Source organism: Neolamprologus brichardi, chromosome 16 (assembly GCF_056152115.1).
Source record: "Neolamprologus brichardi isolate AB-2024 chromosome 16, ASM5615211v1, whole genome shotgun sequence".
Lineage (NCBI taxonomy): Eukaryota > Metazoa > Chordata > Actinopteri > Cichliformes > Cichlidae > Neolamprologus > Neolamprologus brichardi.
This window is the reverse complement of record NC_142119.1, coordinates 28,199,619-28,221,035: the sequence shown is the minus strand read 5'-3', so window position 1 is coordinate 28,221,035 and position 21,417 is coordinate 28,199,619. Positions and strand designations below refer to the sequence as shown.

Here is a 21,417-nt window from a genome sequence, read left to right as displayed (position 1 = left end):
TTTTAAAAATTTCCAACCAGTAGTACTGATAAAATCCGTGTGACGACATCTATTTAATACCAGTCGAAGCCACATCAAACTTTCTGCTTGACAGAATGATCTAAAGACTATCCCTGTTTTGATTATTTTGATCTGATCTGTTGATTATACATTTTTGAGGCTAAAATTCCTTTGCAGCGTGGAGCTGTGTTTATTAAAATACCACAATATCATGTGTGTTAATTTGGAGAGCATACAGTCTCCTCAAAAGAAATGATGACTTTCAACAGCAAAAAAAAAAAAAAAACCTAAAGAAAAATCTGATGTCATCCCTTTGGGGCAACAAGCAGGAAAACCTTCACTTTATGGAATTCAAATATAATTTTAGATGCCAATTTATTGGTGATATTCTCATGTCCCGTTTCCACAGAGGCAGCATGGAGTTGCACTTAGTTTGTGAGTAATATGCTTACAAACTACTGTGCTCAATCCGGCCTCTTATTTCCATAAACACCTGTTGCCACTGATTTGCAGTGCAGCTCTTGTGTAATGTGGCATACCTCTGCCTTTTTCCCTGTTTCTCTTGATTAGGACTAGCTTCTTGACAGCCATTTTTTCACTTAGACCATTTCTAAAGAGGCTTCGGTGAACAGTAGATGGTTCTACTGAAGGGCTGGATGGTCCTCTCCTCTCAGGTCCTCTATGAGGTCTTTGCTGTTTTTTTTTTTATTTATTTCTTGGGACATGACTTTCTGATACTTTTCATCTGCTTTTTTAGACCTACCGCTTCTTTTGTCTTCCACTTGTCCAGTTTCCTCAAGTTTTTTTCTTTTTAAGAACACACTGCACACCATGCTAAAGACATGCCAAGTTTTTGCACTTTAGGAATTACCTCGATGGTCTAAAAATATTATATTATGTTTGTCAGAAAATTTTCTTTATATTATGGTATTTTTCATAGATTAAACCAGGGGTCTCGAACTCCAGTCCTCGAGGGCCGGTGTCCTGAAACTTTTTCATGTGTCCCTGTTGCAACACACCTGAATACAGTTAGCAGGTCATCAGCAAGACTCTATAGAACTTGACTGGATGCTGCGGTGACAATTCAGCCATTTGATTCATGTTACAGCAGTTCATCCGTGAATGATCATGGTGCAATAAAAGTACTTTTAGAAGTACATTTTTCCAAACATTTACATTTACTTAGGAGTTACCAATCCAGCATGCAGTCAAGTTCTATACTCTTGCTGATGACCTACTAATTTTATTAATTTGTGTTGCAACAGGGACACATGGAAAAGTTTCAGGACACTGGCCCTCGAGGACTGGAGTTTGAGATCCCTGAGTTAAACTAAAGACTTAACCCTTTGTCACCCATGTATCAAACAGGCTGCCTAAACTATTTTTGTAATTTTGCCTGTGAAACTACATAATATTATGGTTATGGTTGTGCCCAGCTAATATATCTATCTACACACATATTACAGTGTTGGTCAATACAGTCTATATTTTAACACAAAGTTGCATTTCTTTTTATGACTAGTATAAACCAAACAAAATAAATGCAAAATATCAACAAGTGAGCAAAAAGACAAAAGTCTTTGATTATTTGGAAAATAGTTTTTGGCCTAGTGTCTGATGTCTCAAAGTTGATATTGTGATTTAGTGAAATTTGCCCAATCCAACAGATGACTCAATTTTAATTCAAGAATAAGAGATTTGTCATTTACAAAAATGGCACTTTCATTTCCTGTTTTCAAACTGAAAGATCCTGCAGTAACAAGTCTCACAGTTCATAACACTGTTCAGATACACGCACATATACACACACAAAATAAAAATAGAGTAAGAACATGGCTTTTATTTTTATTATTTTATATGCAATAGCTTGATTTTATAACTATAAACAAACTGATGGATTCACATGGATGTATACATAAATGACATCCAAAGGTATATCCACTAAATAAAGCTTGGAATCTTGTTCCAAGTACATTGCCAGGTATGCTAAAGATATGCTAAATTTTATTTTTGACCCACAACAGTTATCAGTAAAGTTTTGATGTATGCAAAAGTCACTCAGTGGTGATTCTAACAACTCACTACAAAGTTCTAATCAGACAATAATAATTAACTTACAGCTTTGGCACTGGTCCTCTTTGGGTCCCCAGCAACGACCATTGCAGGAACGGTGGCATTTTTGACCTGCACAGAGGTTCAAGAAAAGAGACTATTGGCATTTCAAACTGCAACTTCACAAACTATTGTCAGTGTCATTCAACCTTAAAACAGAACAGAGAATTGCTGCTGGAGTTTGTCTTCAAGCACTCAACCAAAGGCAAACCAAGCTCACATAGTGAACAAAGCTATGGAGGATCATGTGGTTTACCTTTGAATTCACTTAATATCTATTTGTATGTTTTTCTTTGGATATGCATGCATAGGTGCATTCTGTTTGCTCACACTGAGCAATTGCAACCTTTTTAAAACTTGGAATAAGTCATTCTTATGTTATACCACAATAGTGTCTTTCTCACCTAGTTATGCAACAGCTCAACTTCTTCCTGGATATAATCCTGTATATGTTAGGATTGATTTTTAGATTTTAATGTTCATTGACTTCCTTCATATACCTTTATTGGTATTTATTGGTATTTTTTAGGGATACAATTGTGCAATTTGTCCTAATGTTCTTCTTTTTATTTTTGGCTCTTGGTCCTTCTTTTCTGTTTGAGTCCTGCTTTTGCTTGTCTGCCAGAACTCTTTATACAAAAACTCTTTAAAGGCACCAAATAATTAAAGTTATTGCAATTATGATTGTAATCATTGAACTGTAGGTACTGCCAAGTAGCATGCAGCAGTTAATTTCATTAATATGATGATGATACTATATTTAACTGATATAATCTTAAGAGTTAAGAAAAAAACCTTTGCGAATTCTCAACATTAATGTTTTTTTATACATATATATTTTATGGCAGGAACGATCCATCTTCCTTGACTGATATATGCTGTTGTGGTAATAAAATCCAAAATAACCTTGGCACAGGTTATTTTGGGAAAATAAGATGATTCTTTTTGCCACTCCACGCTAAACCAGCCCAGCATGAAGCCAGCACACATCAGGTTGAGATAAAAGCAGTGAAGAAGCGGTAAGCAGCATCATACCCTCAGAGCTTTAGCCAGTGCCTTTCTGGGTTTTTGGAGGACTTAATTGACTGTCTAGTAATTGACTGCTGGGAGAAGTGAGTCTGGATAAGTGCAGAAGTGCTGTCCTCTGTCCATCAGCCTCTCCAGATGAGAGCTATTAGCATCCGACTGACTCCATTGCTCAACATGAGAATCTCCATCTTCTGCCCTCTTCTTCTTCCTCATTTTTGAGCCTTTCTACTACATATTTTTCTCGTCATCCATCGCTTATAGATCCTCTGTAGCTCTCTTTCCCTTAGTGCCTATTCCTGTCCCCTTTTTCTTAAACCACTACATTTCTCTATTTTTTTCTGTTTCTCCAGTGTGTCCCTATTGAACTGACACTTTAGTAAAATTTGAGAGAAAGGCTGGCAGCTTTGTCTGTATGAAAGCAGTATACAAATGGGATATTAATACAAATGTCCGCCAGCCATACAGGCAGAACTTCTGCTGTTCTTCCTTAATTCTTTGTTCTTCTCCGTGCTATGTGCCCCAGGAAGTCAAGTCAAACAGTTTTCATTCAGTGACCATGGCCTTCACTATCTCAGCTTCTAAATCCTCATTGACCTTGTATAAGACCATCAAACCCCCTTTCCCGGAATGCACCGTAATCTTTAACATCCCCTGAAGGTTAAAATGTTGAAACTGCTGCCATACCAGCGTCAGTGTACAGCAAGCGAAAGATGGAGGTGTTTAAACAGAATCAACAGGGCATCCGTTTAAAAAAACAGAAAAAAAAGATCACAGTCCTATTTTGAAACCAATAACACAACACAACCATGGCACAAATAAGTCACAAGCAAAACAACATGAAGCTTGTGTCGCTGCGAAAAAAATGAAACAGAGAGATTATGTTCTCAATTGTGGATTACAAGTTTGCAGACCCTTGATCTTTCAGCGAGGGTGGAAGACTTGCAAAGGAGTCGGGGTCGATCAAGGGCTAACAGGGCTGCAGGGAGGAGGGTGATTGAGCAGAATATCAATGCTTGGAGCTTTTAGCATGCATCTGAAGCCCTCAGCTAGTACTATGAGATGATTCCAAGGACATATGCATCAAAAAGGAAAAGTCTGTTTGTTTATATCAGAGTCAGTGATAGCGTATTTTATCATTTTTTACTTTGTTTCCATTTGTAAATGAATCAGATGAGACAGTTTGAAAAAAAAAACTGTGAAAACAACATTGGATTTAAATGTCAAAAAGCATGAGGAATTAATGTTAATTAAAAACAAAGAGAAACGAGTATGCTAAGAGGTTTAGTCAGCAAATTAATAATAATGGGTCAGAGGAGATCAGTAAATGCATTGTTATTTCACTGATCACCCCCTGTCCTCTGACAGATTGAGTATGTGTATTTCACACTAATAAATCCCATCATAATGCTATGCATTCATTAACGGGTCTTCCAGCTGGCTACAGAAGGACATTTAAGTGATGTGAGCTAGCAGTCATTGTGAATTGTTTTGGTAAGCAGAGTGACAGAATAGGGTCAAAAGGTGATTTTGTGATGACAGTGTTTTGCTGCTCACATTCAGCCATTTATTGTGAATCGACCAGGTTGTGATAATGGGCCTCCTCTGGATCATTTCCTTTGTCAAAAATAACCTGCCACTGAAAGACTCTGGGAAGTGTGTGGGGAATAATTATGAAAAGACATTTTCAAAGACTAATTCAGAATTAGCACAAATTCCTGCAAATTTGAGTTACAGAAACTGCCAGGTAGAGTGGCCGTGACTTCAATCAAGTTTGTTTAAGCAACTGAGCCATCACATCTGCTACCCTCATTATCAGGGTACACTGTCTCAGCTACTTTTTTTTAAAAATCAAGAAATAAATTAAAAGACAGGTGAGAGAAATTATGATGTGTGAAAGATTATTATTATTATTATTATTATTATTATTATTATTATTATTAGGTTGTTTAAAAGGGAAAAAAAACTGTCTATCAGTTGCAAAACTAAATGTACCTTAAATATATACCATAAATAAACTAAATTAAAAAAAAAACAACAACAACGCCTATTTGGTAAAAGTTTGATTGGTAAAACTTTGAAATAAGGTATTGGGCAACAGTAACTCACTCAATGTATAAAAGTGTATTACATACATAAAACAACAGAATGCACAAAAACACACACACCCACACACAAAAAAGGGACCATGTTGCCTTCACCCTCCACATCTTCTCGAGTACTTCTCTCAGCCCATGGTACTTTTCCAGCTTCTCAAATTCCTTTTTCCTGATGTTGCTGTCAGTCGGTATAGATACATCTATCACTACAGCAGTCTTCTTCTTCTGTATATACACTTCATATAATTGAAGGACAGATGAATAGAAAACTGTACCAAGACATTCTTGATAAAAATCTGCTATGAATATGAAACAAGGGTGGATGTTTCAGAAAGACAATAATCCCAATGGTTTTACCCATCATGTTTCTTGTGTGACACCTTTGTAATGGGACACCTTTTTATAGGCCATCAGTTGGGACATAACCGGCTGATATTAATTTGCACTAAAGTGGCAGGATTGCTTTTTAATTACTGATAGATCTCAGCTTGTGTCATGGCATTCCATGCCTTTTCTACACCTCCCTTTCTTCATGCATTACTTCTTCAATAGTTTTTCCCTGTGTCATTTCTCATTATTACACATAAAATAATTTATGGACATCCTATGGTTTGTTTTCTTTGCATGTGTGGATTGGATAGATTGATGGAACCCAGTATCACAGCAAAACATGTAATAGACATGCCAGTCCACCTTGTCCATTTCTACAAAACGTGAAATGGACATGCATGGAGAAATTGCATTACTGCATGTAGAAGTTGCATTACCAGTGGGGGGAGATAATATATTTAAAACCAAGAAGTTGGTAGTGAGCAAAAAATGTGTGAAGTACATTCCATGGTCCTTAATTGCCAGAAACAATTAAGCTAGGCGGCTAATATGTGTTTACATGTAAATGTGCTAATAATGTCTGTTTAAATCCTGTGATTATATTCACGTTGGGTTGAAACAAAATCTCTCTCTCTGTGGTTACTCCATCTTACTACAACTCACTGAAATCTTCTGCATGCATCTACACTTCATGCTTTGGAGAGGAAGAGCATAATATGGAAACATTGGACAGGTACGTCGTTTTTGAAATCATCTTTCCACTGATTCAGGTTTTTGTTGGGCTTTCCTGGATATCCATATATTTTAAGTGCCTTTTTTAGCTTTTGCAAAAAAAAAATTTCTCATTTTCTTCATGTGTACCATTTGGGTTACTTACATGTGACACTGCTGTTGGTGGGCACCACCACAGGTTGGATCCTTGGGTACTTGACGATATCTTGCCAATGGATTGTGTCCGCATGGCACAAGAACTTGTTTTGGTCAACATAAACACCTCCATTTAGGATTTCTGTAAGAAAACAAATAAATAAGGGACACATTAAGTACATATATACAAAGAGCTCTCATGTCTTTTTACCTGTAGGATATGTTTTTTCAACTGATTGACTTTTTCCTTCTAATTTTTCAATTAACAAAGAACATGAGTAGATGATGTTAAAGCCATAGTCATTAAAAAACTTAAGGACTAGATTTTTCTCATCCTTTTCCTTCTATGCTGTGAGCCGATAGAATCAATTATGCCCCATGGCCAACATTAAATCCATAGGATTTTATCCTCAGTAAGGGGCAGCAGGCCTAATATATATATTTTTTTTAAAAAATTGTACTTCATCAAGGATGTGATGTATCTCAAATCATAAAATGCTTTCCCTTGTCAAACCAATGATCATCAGGCTTATAGGGACAATTGATTCCCCCCCGCATAGGAATACACCACTGTCTGTTGAAAGATTGGATACGGAGGGTGGTTCAGATTATCGTCATGCAGGACTTTAGAGAATGCTTAATCTTGACTTTTATGAGAGAGAGAAAGAGTGCTAAAGAGAAAGAGAGAGACAAATAAAGATTAAAGAAAGGCACAAAGAGACGGATTGCAGAAAAGGAAAGAAGAAGTGAAGCCCAGTAGCAGATTTGCATTATTTACAGAGCTTGTGTGTTCTCTATCTCCATACAAACAGATTACTGACACAGGGCTGAAACCGATGAGACACATAATCATACATGAGGCGCCCCACCAGCTCCACACAGAACGAGCCAAATACAATATCATCCCACAAAGGCTCATATAAATAATAATCATTGGATAATAGGTGGCAGTGGTATTACCTACACAGATTCCCCACCCCACAACCCCAGCCACCACCACCCCACCCCCATCTATCTGCATGTGTGCTGGGAGTTAGGGAAGAATTTAATCCTGCTTCTCACCACATAAGCGATATCGCTCGACCAGGAGGAGGCCATGTCTCAAATTCAAATAGTTTACACAATAGAACAATTTGAACCGCAGTTTAGCGAGATACATGTATTTTTTCTGTGTATTCATCTTCATCCTGGCTGGTTTGTTAGCCAACATGTATCAAATGTATACATCAAATTATACATCGGTTATGAAAAATATGTATATATAATTATCATTATAAAGATTTAAAGTTTACCAATCTTACAAAATAAAAATACATCATTATTATCACTTTGTAGTGGTGGTGATCTATCTAAAGAAAACAACAACAATGAAACAAGACAAAACATATTTGGTAATCCATGTGCGTGTAACCTTCGACGAATATCAGCTGGACGGATGTAACAGTCGTGCTCCCAAACACTATGTGTAAATCTCACAAGTGGCTCCCCTGACTGTCTAACGCGTTGTCTAATTCTTTTCACTCGTGATGCATTTAGACATGCGCTACGCATACAAAACATGTATTAATAGTTTGACATGACATGTTCATGAATTTAGATTGTAGTTTACTGTAATTCGCTCCCTGAGGGCGCTTTGCCCAAGACAGTTTTAGTATTTCTCATCAGGATATTTCATGGCCTTCCTCATCAAGATATGAACAATTAACAAACAAATATTACATAATAATTACAATAGCATTCCCTTCTCATGCAGGCTTTAGTTTTATTAGAAATACATGCTTGGCTTGCATATTTTCTAGCTGTGCAGCTGGTAGCCATGGGAAGATCAATGGTTAAATTCTGTTGTTGATTGTTTGGTGGGTAGAGAAAATGTCTTAATTAGTTTGCTCATGTAGCTACTACTCATATTTCTGAAATGCAACCCCCCCCCAAAATCACCTCCAGCCTTGTCCCGAGAGCAACTCCAAGCATCTCTGTGTGACTGCAGGCTTCAAAAGGTGCAGCAATCTTCAGTATCAGGCTGCATAACCATTGCAGAAAAACAATATGATATTCCAGGCAGCACAAATGTATCCTGGTAATTGCAAAATGATGTTAAGTGCTTTCTCTCTCTTTTTCTTCCCTTTATTGCAGTGTGGGGATGAGTTTGATTAAGACTGGGGGGCAAAAAGCAAACCAATCATCAGAAAAAAAGGCACATTAATGAGTGCGTAAGGCTGAATTAATTGGTGCAGAGTGAACAACTTAATGAAGACATATGTAGGACAACAAAAACCCCATAAATCTGGCCGAGCTTCTGTAATGTTGGAGAATTACATTATCGTATACCTTTACTTTTTTCTGTACACTTAAGAAAATCCATGTGTTGAATCAGCCCAATCAAGGAAACAGATTTACTGCGATTCTTAACTTCAGTCTCACTTTGTGCTGTCTTTTAGTGTCAGGAAGAGAAACACCCTTGTTTAATAGAGCAACCGCAGTAAGCTAGAGAGTAGTTAGAAATATAGACAGGTACCCAGAGACTCAGGAAGACACTCAAACAGTCAGGCTATTACAGTAGATAGATAGGTATTCAATCAAAAAGATAAAGGTGTTTCCTCTATCCTATAGCAGTGGAACTGGGGATTTAGCCCTGGGTCTCCAACATATTGTCTTATTGACTCTGAGAGCTTCAGCTTGGTTTCAGGCGATTGTTGCTATCAGCTCATCAAAACAGTAGGGAGAAACTCTGCGGGAAGATCAGGATGCATTCTGGGTCAACAAGGTTAAATGCTCAGGCACACATTCTGCTGGACACCACAACAGAAGTATTAGTTGCTAGGATGCATTCCTGAGATGGATTGGCAGCAATGCAGCAAAATAAGAGATGAGATATGGCATGCAGTATACACATACAGGCACACAAACACAAACAGAAAGAGCATGCTCAAAAGCCCTTGACATATATAAACATTTACAAATATGGCTCATGCTTGCTATTAATGAGGTCCTCATCGCATGGCTTCAGCATCAATTAAATTACCAGTTTGCTTTATCAAAAGGTCACTAATTTCAATCTTTGTGCAAGAGCAGGGGCGGGTGGGGAATGTCAGTGCTACTCAGCTGTCCCCTTGCAATTTCTTTTACGCATCAATCATAGTTTCATTTTCAATCAATCTAAGAGAAATGGATGCTTCGCAGGTAAAGCGTAGAGAATGGCACAGCACAGTTTATCTAATTCCACTTATACTGTGTCACCATTCACAGATCTGCCGTTAGAAGAAATAAAATATATATTCAGTAACTGGTTTAGGAATGCTAAAGAATAAAAGAGATGGCAATGGTATCAAAAACATCTAACAACAACATGTACCATGGAATGCAATAAAAATCATACAATTATTAAACAGTGCAGGTTGTGAAAAATACCATTTTTTTCTTAGTTTTTTTTTTATTGTGTGTTACTATAAAGTTATTGTTATTATACAGTTTTTGAGGGCTAATTTTCAATTTTTAAGTGTAAAAACATAATAAGGAGTAACACATACACACTATTAAAGTAAAAAATAAAAAAACTGCCATTGTGATATGATGTATTATCAACTGCCACAGCTGAAAAAGGAATCAAGAAAGTGCAAAAAAAAAAAAAAAGAGAAAGTAGTTTCTGGAACTGCCACTTGGTGCTGATGCTAAATGTGAAAACTCCCCATCATTAGAATCTTAGCTTTCTAGCAGAAATAAGCATGTTTACAGTCTGGTACAAACTGTATAACTAAAAAAACACACACACAAAAGCAAAATTGTGTCTGGTTTTAAGACACTGCTCATGCTGCCACCCAGTGCTGTGTCAATCACTGTGCTTTGAGCCACTTGCTTGCCGACAGTAGATGTCAGGACAGCAAATCTTTGCATTTGCTCTACAAATAGGTGATCTACCCTCCAATCCATCATCTGCTGCCACCATCCATGCCCTACAGTCCCCAGTGTTGTCAATGATATGCAGTGAGGATGCAGAAATGTAGTTTATCCGCATAGTCTGTTTTCGTGAGAGCGAAATGCAATGTTTTTCTTGCTTTAGTGCATTCATTTGTATAATTGTGTAGATATTCACATACAAGAGCAGAAGAAGAAAGAGAAAATAAATTTACTGTGTACATGTTTTTTCCACACAACACTTGTTGAGAGGGATTTGTCCCTGCAGGAGAGAGGTTACAGTGGAACATTCATGCTTCTAATAGCATCATGGACCAAATGAAAGAGATCATACCATTATAACATATTCTTCCATAGTCTTGTATTATACAGTATCTTTGTAACTTAAGAGTAAATATAAAGATTTTTAAAAATATTTTCTGTAATGTTTAGAGGAACATAGCAACCTTTAGTAAAGAGTGGGTGGCTGTTAAGTCTTGTTCAACATAAAGGAGGAGTCGGCTGTTCAGTTTCTTCAAGTGAATTTTTAAAAATTTATCTTTTGCCTGTGAAAATTAGCATCCCTATGAATATCACAGTGAATTACCAATACACATTTCTAACCAAAATCATTAATCGTTATTTATCAGTACTGACACACCAAATTTCAGTATCCTAAGATATAACCTCCACCAGTAAGCAAGAGACCATGGCTTAACTTTAGCTTCAGAATGAATGCTCACGGAGATATGAAAAATGCATACTTTTATACACTGTAGGGATAACTACTGTAGCACTCAAGCATCTGGTCAACATCTGAGTTCTTAGAAATGTAATAAAGCCATTCACTACCACATTAAAATAACACTTGTTTAATACGGCTTCCATAGTGTGAAGGGCATCACATCATGCATCACAAACTTTAGATTTTCTATGAGGTCTGTAGATGGAGCACCTCCCACAGGAATTGCATGCAATTTTAACACTGTTAATGCAGTCCCCAAGCAAAATGGTGGTACCCATTCAAATGCAATTGCACTTTTATGTGTTTAACTATTGACCTGAAAAGAACAACTGCATTAATTTGACTACATGGTGCTTCATGAGAGCTACAACAGAGAGATGGCAGTGGTGGGATTTGACTGTCTCTGAACATGCTGTCAGGAGCAGCAGCGTGGGCACTGTGTATGTGTATGTGCATCTCACACAGCTCGACTGATAATAGAGAAAAATAAGAGAAAAAACTGAGATTTAAGCCAAGAAAAGGGGAATATGTTAAAGACTGGGAAAGACTGTCTTTCTATGAGTTACAGTCTTAAGAGTGCGTACAGTTACACTTGGGTGTGCTTAATTAAATTCTTTACTATTCACACAACCTTTAAACATTATGACATACCCAGACAACTTCAGCAACAATGTGCATACAGACCCACAAATTTAGACAAATCTAAAATTAATTATGACAACACATGTCAGAAAGCATTCCAAACATTCCAAATGTCACTTGCCAAGTCCCTAATAATGTATTTCTCTTTTGTCCTTGTTGGTCATCTTTGCTAGTCAAGTTAGCATACATTTTCCTGTAAATAGATCAACAATGCTACTGGTAGCTAGCACAGAAACAGCTTTTTTGTTAGGTAATAACTGTTGAGTTTGTTAGAAAAGGTCACATTTAAAATGAACTGTCATATAAAAAAAGGAACAAAGAATGTTTTTACAATATATGTTTGTTTTACCTCCCCTTCTGTAATGCTAGGTAGATGCTAAAGTACCACAACCACAACTTTATTGACATATGCCGATTTGAAATAAAAAAAGGAAAAAAAAAATAAAATCAAAGGATACTTTATTATCTGCAGGCAGGAACACAGAGCAATGTTACTTTGTTACTTTTTAGTGAGTATGAGTCAGCTGGACTCAAAATTGGGCTCCAGCACATAAAGAATAAACGTATTTGATATTATGATGCATTACATATGCCTATCACATTGAATTTTTAATTAATTTATGGTGATGTAATATTGTTCCATTGTTCTAACTGACTTCAACTCCCACTTTTAAGCGTAATATATGTATATATAAAATATATATGTTAATATATATGTTAGTACTTAAATGATTCCATTTTATTCTTTGTGTCACCCTAAAGGAGAAATGTTAAGCTCTTTTCTGATGTATAGTAAATGTCATTGGGGTGTTGCCCAAGGTCCCATCCCCCAAACCTACGCCTCTCATTCACCAAGATAATTGCATTCACAGGCTGCTGATTAAATTTGGCCCATCCTTCATGAAATTGTTTCCTATGAGTCTTTATGAAAAATGGCTGAGATTTAGGGATTATAGTATTATACCCGAGCAAGGCAAAGCATCTGCTGAAACACAAGAAGAGGAAAAAAATAAAATAAAATCATGACAGAATTGTTAGGGGGTGTGGGGTTGCAGCCTTCCTTATTTACAACTTGAACTGTGATAAGCCCTCATAATCTGAGCTTTATGGATAGAAGGAGAAGAGCAGAAAGGAAGCGGAGAAAAATCATATTTCAATACTTCGAGATAAGACACATCTACAAGCAAAGAAGACAAAACCAAGAAAAAAAATTAGGAACTAGATAAAAAAATATATATAGAAAATAAAGAAATAAATAAAGGTTGAAAATATTATCAAGGGAACATACAAGCAAGTAATTAAAAAAGAGTAAAAGGACCTTCAATTGCTGCTGCTGAGGGCCACTTAGCTTATCAAGGCTGATGTGTGATCAGCCTGCCAGCTGAATTAAAATGAGCCACGCTCTCTGCTCTGGAATGGACAAAACAAACCAGGGTCTGAGAGGGGAAAAGAAAAAGAGAAGGAAAGATGGAGAGACTGAGAAGAGAGAACGGGTATGTACCACAAGCATACCAAGTATGTTGGTTTTACCCAGAGGAAGCTGACTTTAGTCAGTGCATGATTTGCTAAGGCAACAACACGTTACCGAGACCTTGTTTTTTCAAGTCAAATGAGAGATAGTGAGTAACACACTGCAGACCATGGCTGCTACTTTGTTTACACACCTCAAATATGCAGTGAGCATTATCTGTACATCAAGACTCAGTAGACTTATAGCCAAGGGATTAAGCAATTTGAAAGCACATAATCAAAACGTATTAACTTAATATATTCTTTTTTGTCCTTTTGGTTAGTAAGGTTCAGCTAGTCAGCACTGATCTGACACAAACAGGTAAAAAAAGAAGGTCTTGCTATTAGCAAGTAATAAGACACCAAAAGATTCATGAGAACAACTGGCAAATTCAGCAAAGGTGAGTTAGTTTTGAACTGAGTAAGATTTCATATAACTTTTCCAAAACTTACAATATTCACACCCACTTAACACAGTCAGTAGCCAAGCATACTGAAGTGAGAAAGAAGGCAGGGTTTGAACTTCTCTATCAAGCTCTCTTCTCACTACACAGCTATTTTTGGCACTTAGTGTGTACACAACCATGTTGTATACACACCATGACTGCCTTCCAGGAGAGATTATCTGAAATATGTGCCATCATCCCCATATTTAATAAGTATAATGCTTTCTTCCTCTCAGTAACAGTTAGGTCTTTTGAATATGATCCTTTAGAACACTAAAACGATTGCTGCTTTGCCTTGGTTGTTTGCTTAACTAGCTCTTTTTTGAGCAGATCTCTTTCTTAGAATGCATACAAAAGAGACAAACAGAGATATCGTCCCATTAAAAGACACACTACAGATGTTTTCAAATTACAAGGCCATGTTTCAAAACCCCATGCACTGTAAATATCCAAACAAAATTCCAATAAAGTGTAAAATCCAAATAAAAACAGAATTGATCTGCACAGAATCTCATTAAAAATATTACCTAATTTCAAATTTCATTGTGACATGTCTCAAAAATGTTGGGATAAGGTCAAGTTTATCATTGTGTAGAATCCCTTCTTTTAATAACAGTCTATAATCTGGGAACTCAAACCAATTGCTGAACTTACTATTTAAGCTTCTTCTTTGTTATATTTTTCATTTTATAACATGCCAATTTTTTTCAATTGGTGAAAAGTCTGGATTGAAGCAGGTCAGTTCAGCACTTGGCCTCTTCTGCTGTGCTGTTGAAACAGATTAATTCAATTCTCTTGTTTGGATGAGAACACATGTTGCATTAAAACCTTTATATACCTTTCAGCTGTAATGGTGAATTTCCAAACGGTAATTCCATAGGCACTTATACACCTTGATACCATCTGAAATGCAGGATTTTCAAGTGACCACTGATAATATGTCAGGTGGTTTAGCGACATAGTTTGTTGCAGATTAGCAAACGTCTGCCCATCTTTACGTTTGAGAAACTCTGCCTAAAATGCTCATTTTTACTCAGTACTGACCTTTACACAGTTAACATAATTAGGTGCAAAATGTCCTTCAAGCTGTTTCTTTTTAGTACCACCCAATTTTTCTAGCCTTTTGTTGCCCCTGTCCCAACCCTATTGAGACATGTTGCTGCCATTAAATTCATAATAAAGAATTTTTTTTTGTTTCTTTGGCATGCAGCATCCCAACTTTTTCAGAAATGGGTTCATATATAGATTTTTAACTTTTTGAGCAGGAGCATCAAGGGTAAAAAAATGATTAAATAATGTATGTCTAGCTTCTTTTAACCCTTAAGAGCCCAGACCTATTTCTACTTTCATGAAAATTACGGGGGTCTTATATCAAATGAATCATATATAACCAAGTCTCTAAGTGTAAAGAGGCAGTGACACCAGTGTCACTGTGGGTCCTTAAGGGTTAAAAATGAAGGACATCTACTGCATTCTGCATTCATATTGTCTAATTGTATTATATAGTGTGAGATTTTCCAGTTTTACCACTTTATTGTCTGGAATTGAACTATAACCCTCTGGGGCCAGCGCATCAAAATTACATGACCAATTTAAGACGACACAGCTACAAGATGCAGCACGAAAGTGCAGACTTCAAACTATATACCAGTTTTTGAATTGTGTCGATGGGCCACGTAAAACCAGAGTTATGATAAAAAATACACCCGATGTTTTTTTCTGAACAAAACTGGCGTTTACAGCGGGAAGAACGGTAAAAACGGCGTTCTCTACAGACAGCGCTAGCAAACACTTTGCGAGTGAAAAAAGAAAAAGAAAAAACACCCCTTCCCTATTGGTGTTAGAGTTTACCATGTCAGCCAATCAAAAAAATGATAAGGCAACATGTGACATTTGGTTGTTTAGGGAGAAGGGGAAGTTTTTAGGAGTGACACCCGCGACTGAAAGCGGGGGAGCGAAAGACAGGGAGAAAGCGAGTTTTCATATGTGAGACATTAGTGACGTTTAGCGTGTTTGGAGGCTGTAGTTAGTGTGTTGTGTAGTTATTGTCTTGTATTGTGTGTCAGTTACACTGCTGAATTTCACATTTGCTCTAAAAAAGCCGTCAAAGGCAGATTGTAAACGCTGTTCCCACATGGAAAACTGGACTGATGCACCTCCTGCTGTCAGACCTGCAGGGTTTAGGCCTGTGGTGTTCTCCTCTGTCTTATACTGAACACAAACTACATTTTTTGGAGTGGCACAAATAATTTGTGTGCCTTCTTATTTGATGCAGCACACCTAATTGTTCTGTAAATAGATTTAAATGGTTATATAAAAAATGCCTGAGGCCTTGGCTGCATTTTTAGGTAAATAGTACCATGTAACTTTGTTGTTTGCAAAACTTGTGCACAATTTTTAGAAATGTACCATTTCTATTTGCATTTCAAGTTATGAAAATGATTCGTTAAACATGTTTGTGGGTTTTACAGTAAAAAATATAACTTTTTTCTACTTGGATTTTTAATTTTTTGTCTGAATTTAGATCAACTGTGCTAATATAGTATTGTGGCGAACCACCAGGTGGCTCCACTGACACCCAAGTTGAAGGGAAGTGCTGGGGTGGAGATTTTTGGCGCTTACTGTATGTGAAGTTCTGAGAGTCAGTTAATAAAGTTGGAGTGAGACACTGAGACCTCTCCTGTCGTTATTACATACCTCCACATTGGTGACCCCTGTAGCGAACATCCTAAGGCTCAACGACAAAGCCAGCTCCGGCCTGGAAGCCAGACCCGTGCAGGACGGTGGTCCCTCCTCGTCTGTGACGTTTCCACCAGCTGCCCTCGCCCAGTGGTTCCCGTTTCCTGGCGTCGTCAAGTTTTTGACTTGGTACATGCTCTCTCTCATCCGGGGGTCCAGGCCTCTGTTAAACTGGTCAGCTCTAAATTTCTTTGGCCAGGCCTTCGCAAATCTGTTAAGAAATGGGTGTCGGCGTGCATTCCCTGCCAGCGTGCGAAGATTCATAAACACACCAAGGCGCCCCTGGAGCAGTTCTTCATACCCGGCAAACGTTTCGATCATGTGCATGTCAATCTGGTGGGTCCTCTGCCGCAGTCACAAGGTTTTACGCACCTTTTGACTGTTGTTGACCAGACCACCAGGTGGCCGGAGGCAGTCCCCCTGGCGTCCACTACCGCAGCAGTGGTGGCCAAGGCGTTTTTGTCAACCTGGGTCTCGCGTTTCGGCCCACCCGCGGACATTACGTCAGACAGAGGCCCCCAGTTCATTTCCGAGCTTTGGTCGGCCATGGCTGATGGACTGGGGGCTAAAGTCCACCGCACAACCGCATACAACCCGCAAGCTAATGGGATGTGTGAACGGTTCCACCGGTCGCTTAAGGCTGCTTTTCGTGCCTCCTTAAAGGATGGCAATTGGGTTGACCGCCTCCCGTTTTGCTTGGGCTGCGCTCTGCGGTTTAGGAGGATCTCAACGCTTCCCCAGCTGAGCTAGTGTTTGGTCAGCCCCTCCGCGTGCCTGGAGAATTCCTGCCCGAAAATCCTCCTCCCTGCTTCGATCCATCGGTGCTATCTCTCAACCCGCTTTTGCACTCGCTTCGGGTTCCTGGTCCGGTGCACCATTGCGTGCCTGACACTTTTGTTGCAAAGACTTTAGAGACTGCTAAGTTTGTTTTTGTCAGGCACGATGCCCACAGGACACCGCTGCGGCCGCTGTATGACGGCCCATTCAGGGTTATCGAACCGGGCCAGAAACATTTTGTTTTGGATTTTGGGGGTCGAACGGAGACTCTGTGTGTTGACAGACTTAAACCTGCACATGTTCTTCCGGACAGTAATGTAGTGCCGGCCCAGGCCCCTCGCCGTGGCCGCCCTCCTTCGATGGGGTTGACAGACTCTGGTTTTCCCCCCAGGACTACCCCCGGACCACCGGCGTTTGAGCCTCCTTCTGCCTTTCCTGCTTGCCTTCACCAGCCTCGTTCACAGGATGGACCTTCCTCTGCCTGCTCTCTCCCTCCCAGGTTCAGTCGTTCGGGCCGTTTGCTTAGGCACAGGGTCCTGGACTGAATAGAGACCTAACTGTGTGTTCAGGGGGGGTATGTGTGGCGGACCACCAGGTGGCTCCACTCACACCCAAGTTGAAGGGAAGTGCTGGGGTGGAGATTTTGGCGCTTACTGTATGTGAAGTTCTGAGAGTCAGTTAATATAGTTGGTGTGAGACACTGAGACCTCTCCTGTTGTTATTACATACCTCCACAGTATACCAAAATGAAAAAATAACTCAAATATTTGTGGTTGTGCTGAAAATAATGATACCAAACAAGGCAAGAAAAACACATTTTAAAGGTGAAATATAGAGGTAAAATCAAAAGTAGTCAAAAACGGCCAATTATACCCTGGAGCCCAGAGGGTTAAAAGAAGAAGAACATAGAACAAGTTTAATAAAGACAAAGAACCAATAAAAGCTAAGATCATGGATGACTGAGATGCACTGATCCAGTCACTAATGAAGCTTACTTTTAATATGTACCGTCTTGCACAAATTAACCTTTGAGTGCCTTTGTCTCTAAAGTCTCAAGATAGTGAGGCCACTTAACATATTTTAATAACCACTAGGATTTCCTACTGTTTTATGTCTGATGCCAGCCATCATATTCAAAGAGCATGATTGTGTTGGATCTTGCCATATGCACAATCCTGACCAAAGTGACCTCTTTGTATTGGAAAATAGAATAGGTCCCACTTAATATGAATAGGACAATCTGGAAGATTGCGAAGACTGATCCAGAGCTTTAACAAAGAATACCACTGGTGAAAAAAAAGCATGTACCACAGACAGAAACAATTAAAATTTAAATATTTAGTGAAGCCATGGCTGGTGATGCATGTATTAACACCCATCATATCTGTGTGGAAAAGTGAGATGGACAAAAAAGTCTTTTTCATGTCCCATTACCCACCACTGCCCCCATCAATAGCTGTTCCACTTACCCAAGGCTTTGGCCTTAGAGACAAAAATAAGCATATTAATTATTAAACAGCCAGGGGAGAAAGGGGCGAACTTGTCAGGTCCGAGGGTAATATGTGTGTTTATGTGTGTGCTGGCACTAGTGTAAGATATTAAATTTAGGTGTGACAGCAGTGTCTTTTAAATTCACATTAAGAATTTTTAATAAAAATGTAACACCTTTTATCCAGCTGTTTAAATGTGTACTTTATATGTTACCAGGATGTAGGATATTCTGAAAGACTCGAGGTTTATACGCTATCAAACGCTTAAAGTCCAATATAGGTTTCTGATTTCTTTTTTAACATGTCAACATAAAATTTAATGAAAAAAAAAACTGTTTACACTGTCAATGGTTACAAAATAAACACTTTAAAAAAGTTAACAAGAAACAATATTTTCTGTGTGATTTTAGGATTGCTTTCTATGAATATCAACCATCTCGCGTCTTTAAGAGTAAAAACATTTCATCATCAGTCCACAGGTGTCCATTTAGACCTTGTAACTAGGTTGATAAAAAGTGACATTTTCCTTAGTTACGTCGGAGACCCACGGAGCTGCCAGTCAGCTCCTATTTTATTTGCTTTCTTACTCATTTTGTTCCTCCTCTGAGATGAGCACTGAGTGCCTCTGACATCAAAGGCCTGTCAGAAACTCTGTCTGGTCAAAGTAAAAACTGTGTGTCAAGTTTGCACAGCCGTGAACTGACATGGTAAAGCCATAATGACAGCCAGTCAGTGACAGAAACTGAGCATGATGAGCACCATGTGATTGTTTTGAATTTTCAGAAACATAGAAAGAAAGACAATGAAGTAGATACAGTATAAACTGGAACTTTTAAATCTTTAAAAGTATGAAGCTCTTGACTGATTTATATGTATCCACACATATATTTACTTTATCTCTGAATTTTGTACACTATGACAAAGCAGTGCTCACCTAATCAGGACAGGCATAATTAATACAAAATACTTACAGAATTGATAGGATTTGTAATATTTTCATTGACCAAAACGTACATAGCTTTTGTGTTTTGTTTTGTTTTTTTAAAGAAAAAAGAGACCCGTTTAATCAACAGTGTGCTTCTCTAGTGAAATAATTTACTTATTTGTCCTTTGGAGGTATACTATTGTATGGACTTTGCGGTGTAAGTACAGCAAAGTCCAAGTCGCACTGGCACACATGGTAATTTACATAATCTACAGAGCAAATGAAATCCCAACACACATACTCAAGGAGACATACATGCTTGGGCTCTTCTGTGTTTCCTGTTGGAACAAGAGGGAACAATTCAAACGTGCAAGAGAAGAATGTCCTGTTGGTGTCTTACCCAATTTTACATCTACATCGTGGCGGATCTATGTCTGATCTAAGCCACTGCCTGGGGGGATGGAAAATGTTTGAGAAAAAGGGAAGAAGACTGTGTTTTGATTATTAATTGGCATTAAAATTCTTTCCACGCCTACTTTAACTTTTAATGAGGTGAAAGTCAACTCTCACTTAGAGGAGGCCGTAGAGGCTCCTTTAGGAAGGCAAACTGGTAATGAGTGGTATGTAGGTATGAGAATATTGTGATAATACCAGATAATATTGCAGTATTATCTGCTAAAGGGGAAGCTGAAGTAAGGTCCTGGAATATATTCTATTCAGTGAGGACAGACTGGTCTGCAGTGTAATCACATTGACAATAAACTGGACTGGGCTAAAAACACCACAGCACTTTACAGGAAGGGCCAGAGTCGTCTCTATTTTTTGAGGCGACTGAGGTCCTTCAACATCTGCCAGAAAATGCTCAGGATTTTCTACGAGTCTGTTGTGGCCAGTGCGATCCTCTATGCTGCTGCATGCTGGGGGAGCAGGCTGAGGGTAGCAGATGCCAACAGACTCAATAAACTAATCCGTAAGGCCAGTAATGTTGTGGGGACGGAGCTGGACTCCCTCAAGGTGGTGTCGGAGAGGAGGATGTTGTCCAAGATGAAGACAATGTTGGATAACACCTCCCACCCACTCCATGACATGCTGGTCAGTTACAGGAGCACGTTCAGTGAGAGACTGAGATTATCGAAAAGCACTACTGAACAACACAGGAAATCTTTCCTGCCTGTGGCCATCTCCCTGTACAATGCATCCACTTAACACACTGGTTACTGCTACAACTACACATGTTTCTTTTCCAGGTATTTATTAATGAGTGACTTTGTATATATATATGTATATATATGTATATATTGTATTATTCTTAGTTAGCGTATTGTCTGTCTTGTTAATGTTGGTTTATAATGGAGCACTGTAACAAAAAAATAATTTCCCCCAGGGATCAATAAAGTATTCTGATTCTGATTCTGATAATCAGAGGAAATGTAAATTGTTTATTGGAAAGAGACACAAGATACGAGTGTAGGGACTAGTGTGATGCATTCACACATTAGCATTCTTGCATGAAATAAAACAAGCAACCAAATAAAGAATGACATAAACTGCTGTTAGAACAGACAAAATTGTCAGTTCTATCTATCTGCATCAAAACACTTTAAAAGGAGTTGCTGACCAAAACAATCTCCCTTAGGGAGAATAATTGATATCAGACTGCTTTAATAGCATATAGAAGAAGCAATCACTAATCTGCCCTGCACTTTTCCAGATGCTGTCTATATGTGCAGTACTATACTAATGTCTTGAGCCGCTCCTCATTTCTTCAGCTCTTGCTTCCAAGGACCCAGACTTTTGTATAATTTGTGGTCTTGAGCAG

At 38.4% G+C, this 21,417-nt stretch overlaps 1 protein-coding gene across 3 annotated transcripts in view; it reads right to left on the bottom strand.

The window, feature by feature from the left end:
* The window catches only part of erbb4b (erb-b2 receptor tyrosine kinase 4b), a 309,821-nt gene that overhangs the window by 108,292 nt on the left and 180,112 nt on the right, over nt 1-21,417 (bottom strand). For all 3 annotated transcript variants that reach the window (XM_006802355.3, XM_035912788.2, XM_035912787.2), the window contains exons 4-5: nt 6,445-6,576; nt 2,119-2,184 (exon numbers count right to left, since the gene is read on the bottom strand). In XM_006802355.3, the coding sequence (XP_006802418.2) occupies nt 2,119-2,184; nt 6,445-6,576 (198 nt within the window). The remainder of the gene's footprint in view (nt 1-2,118; nt 2,185-6,444; nt 6,577-21,417) is intronic.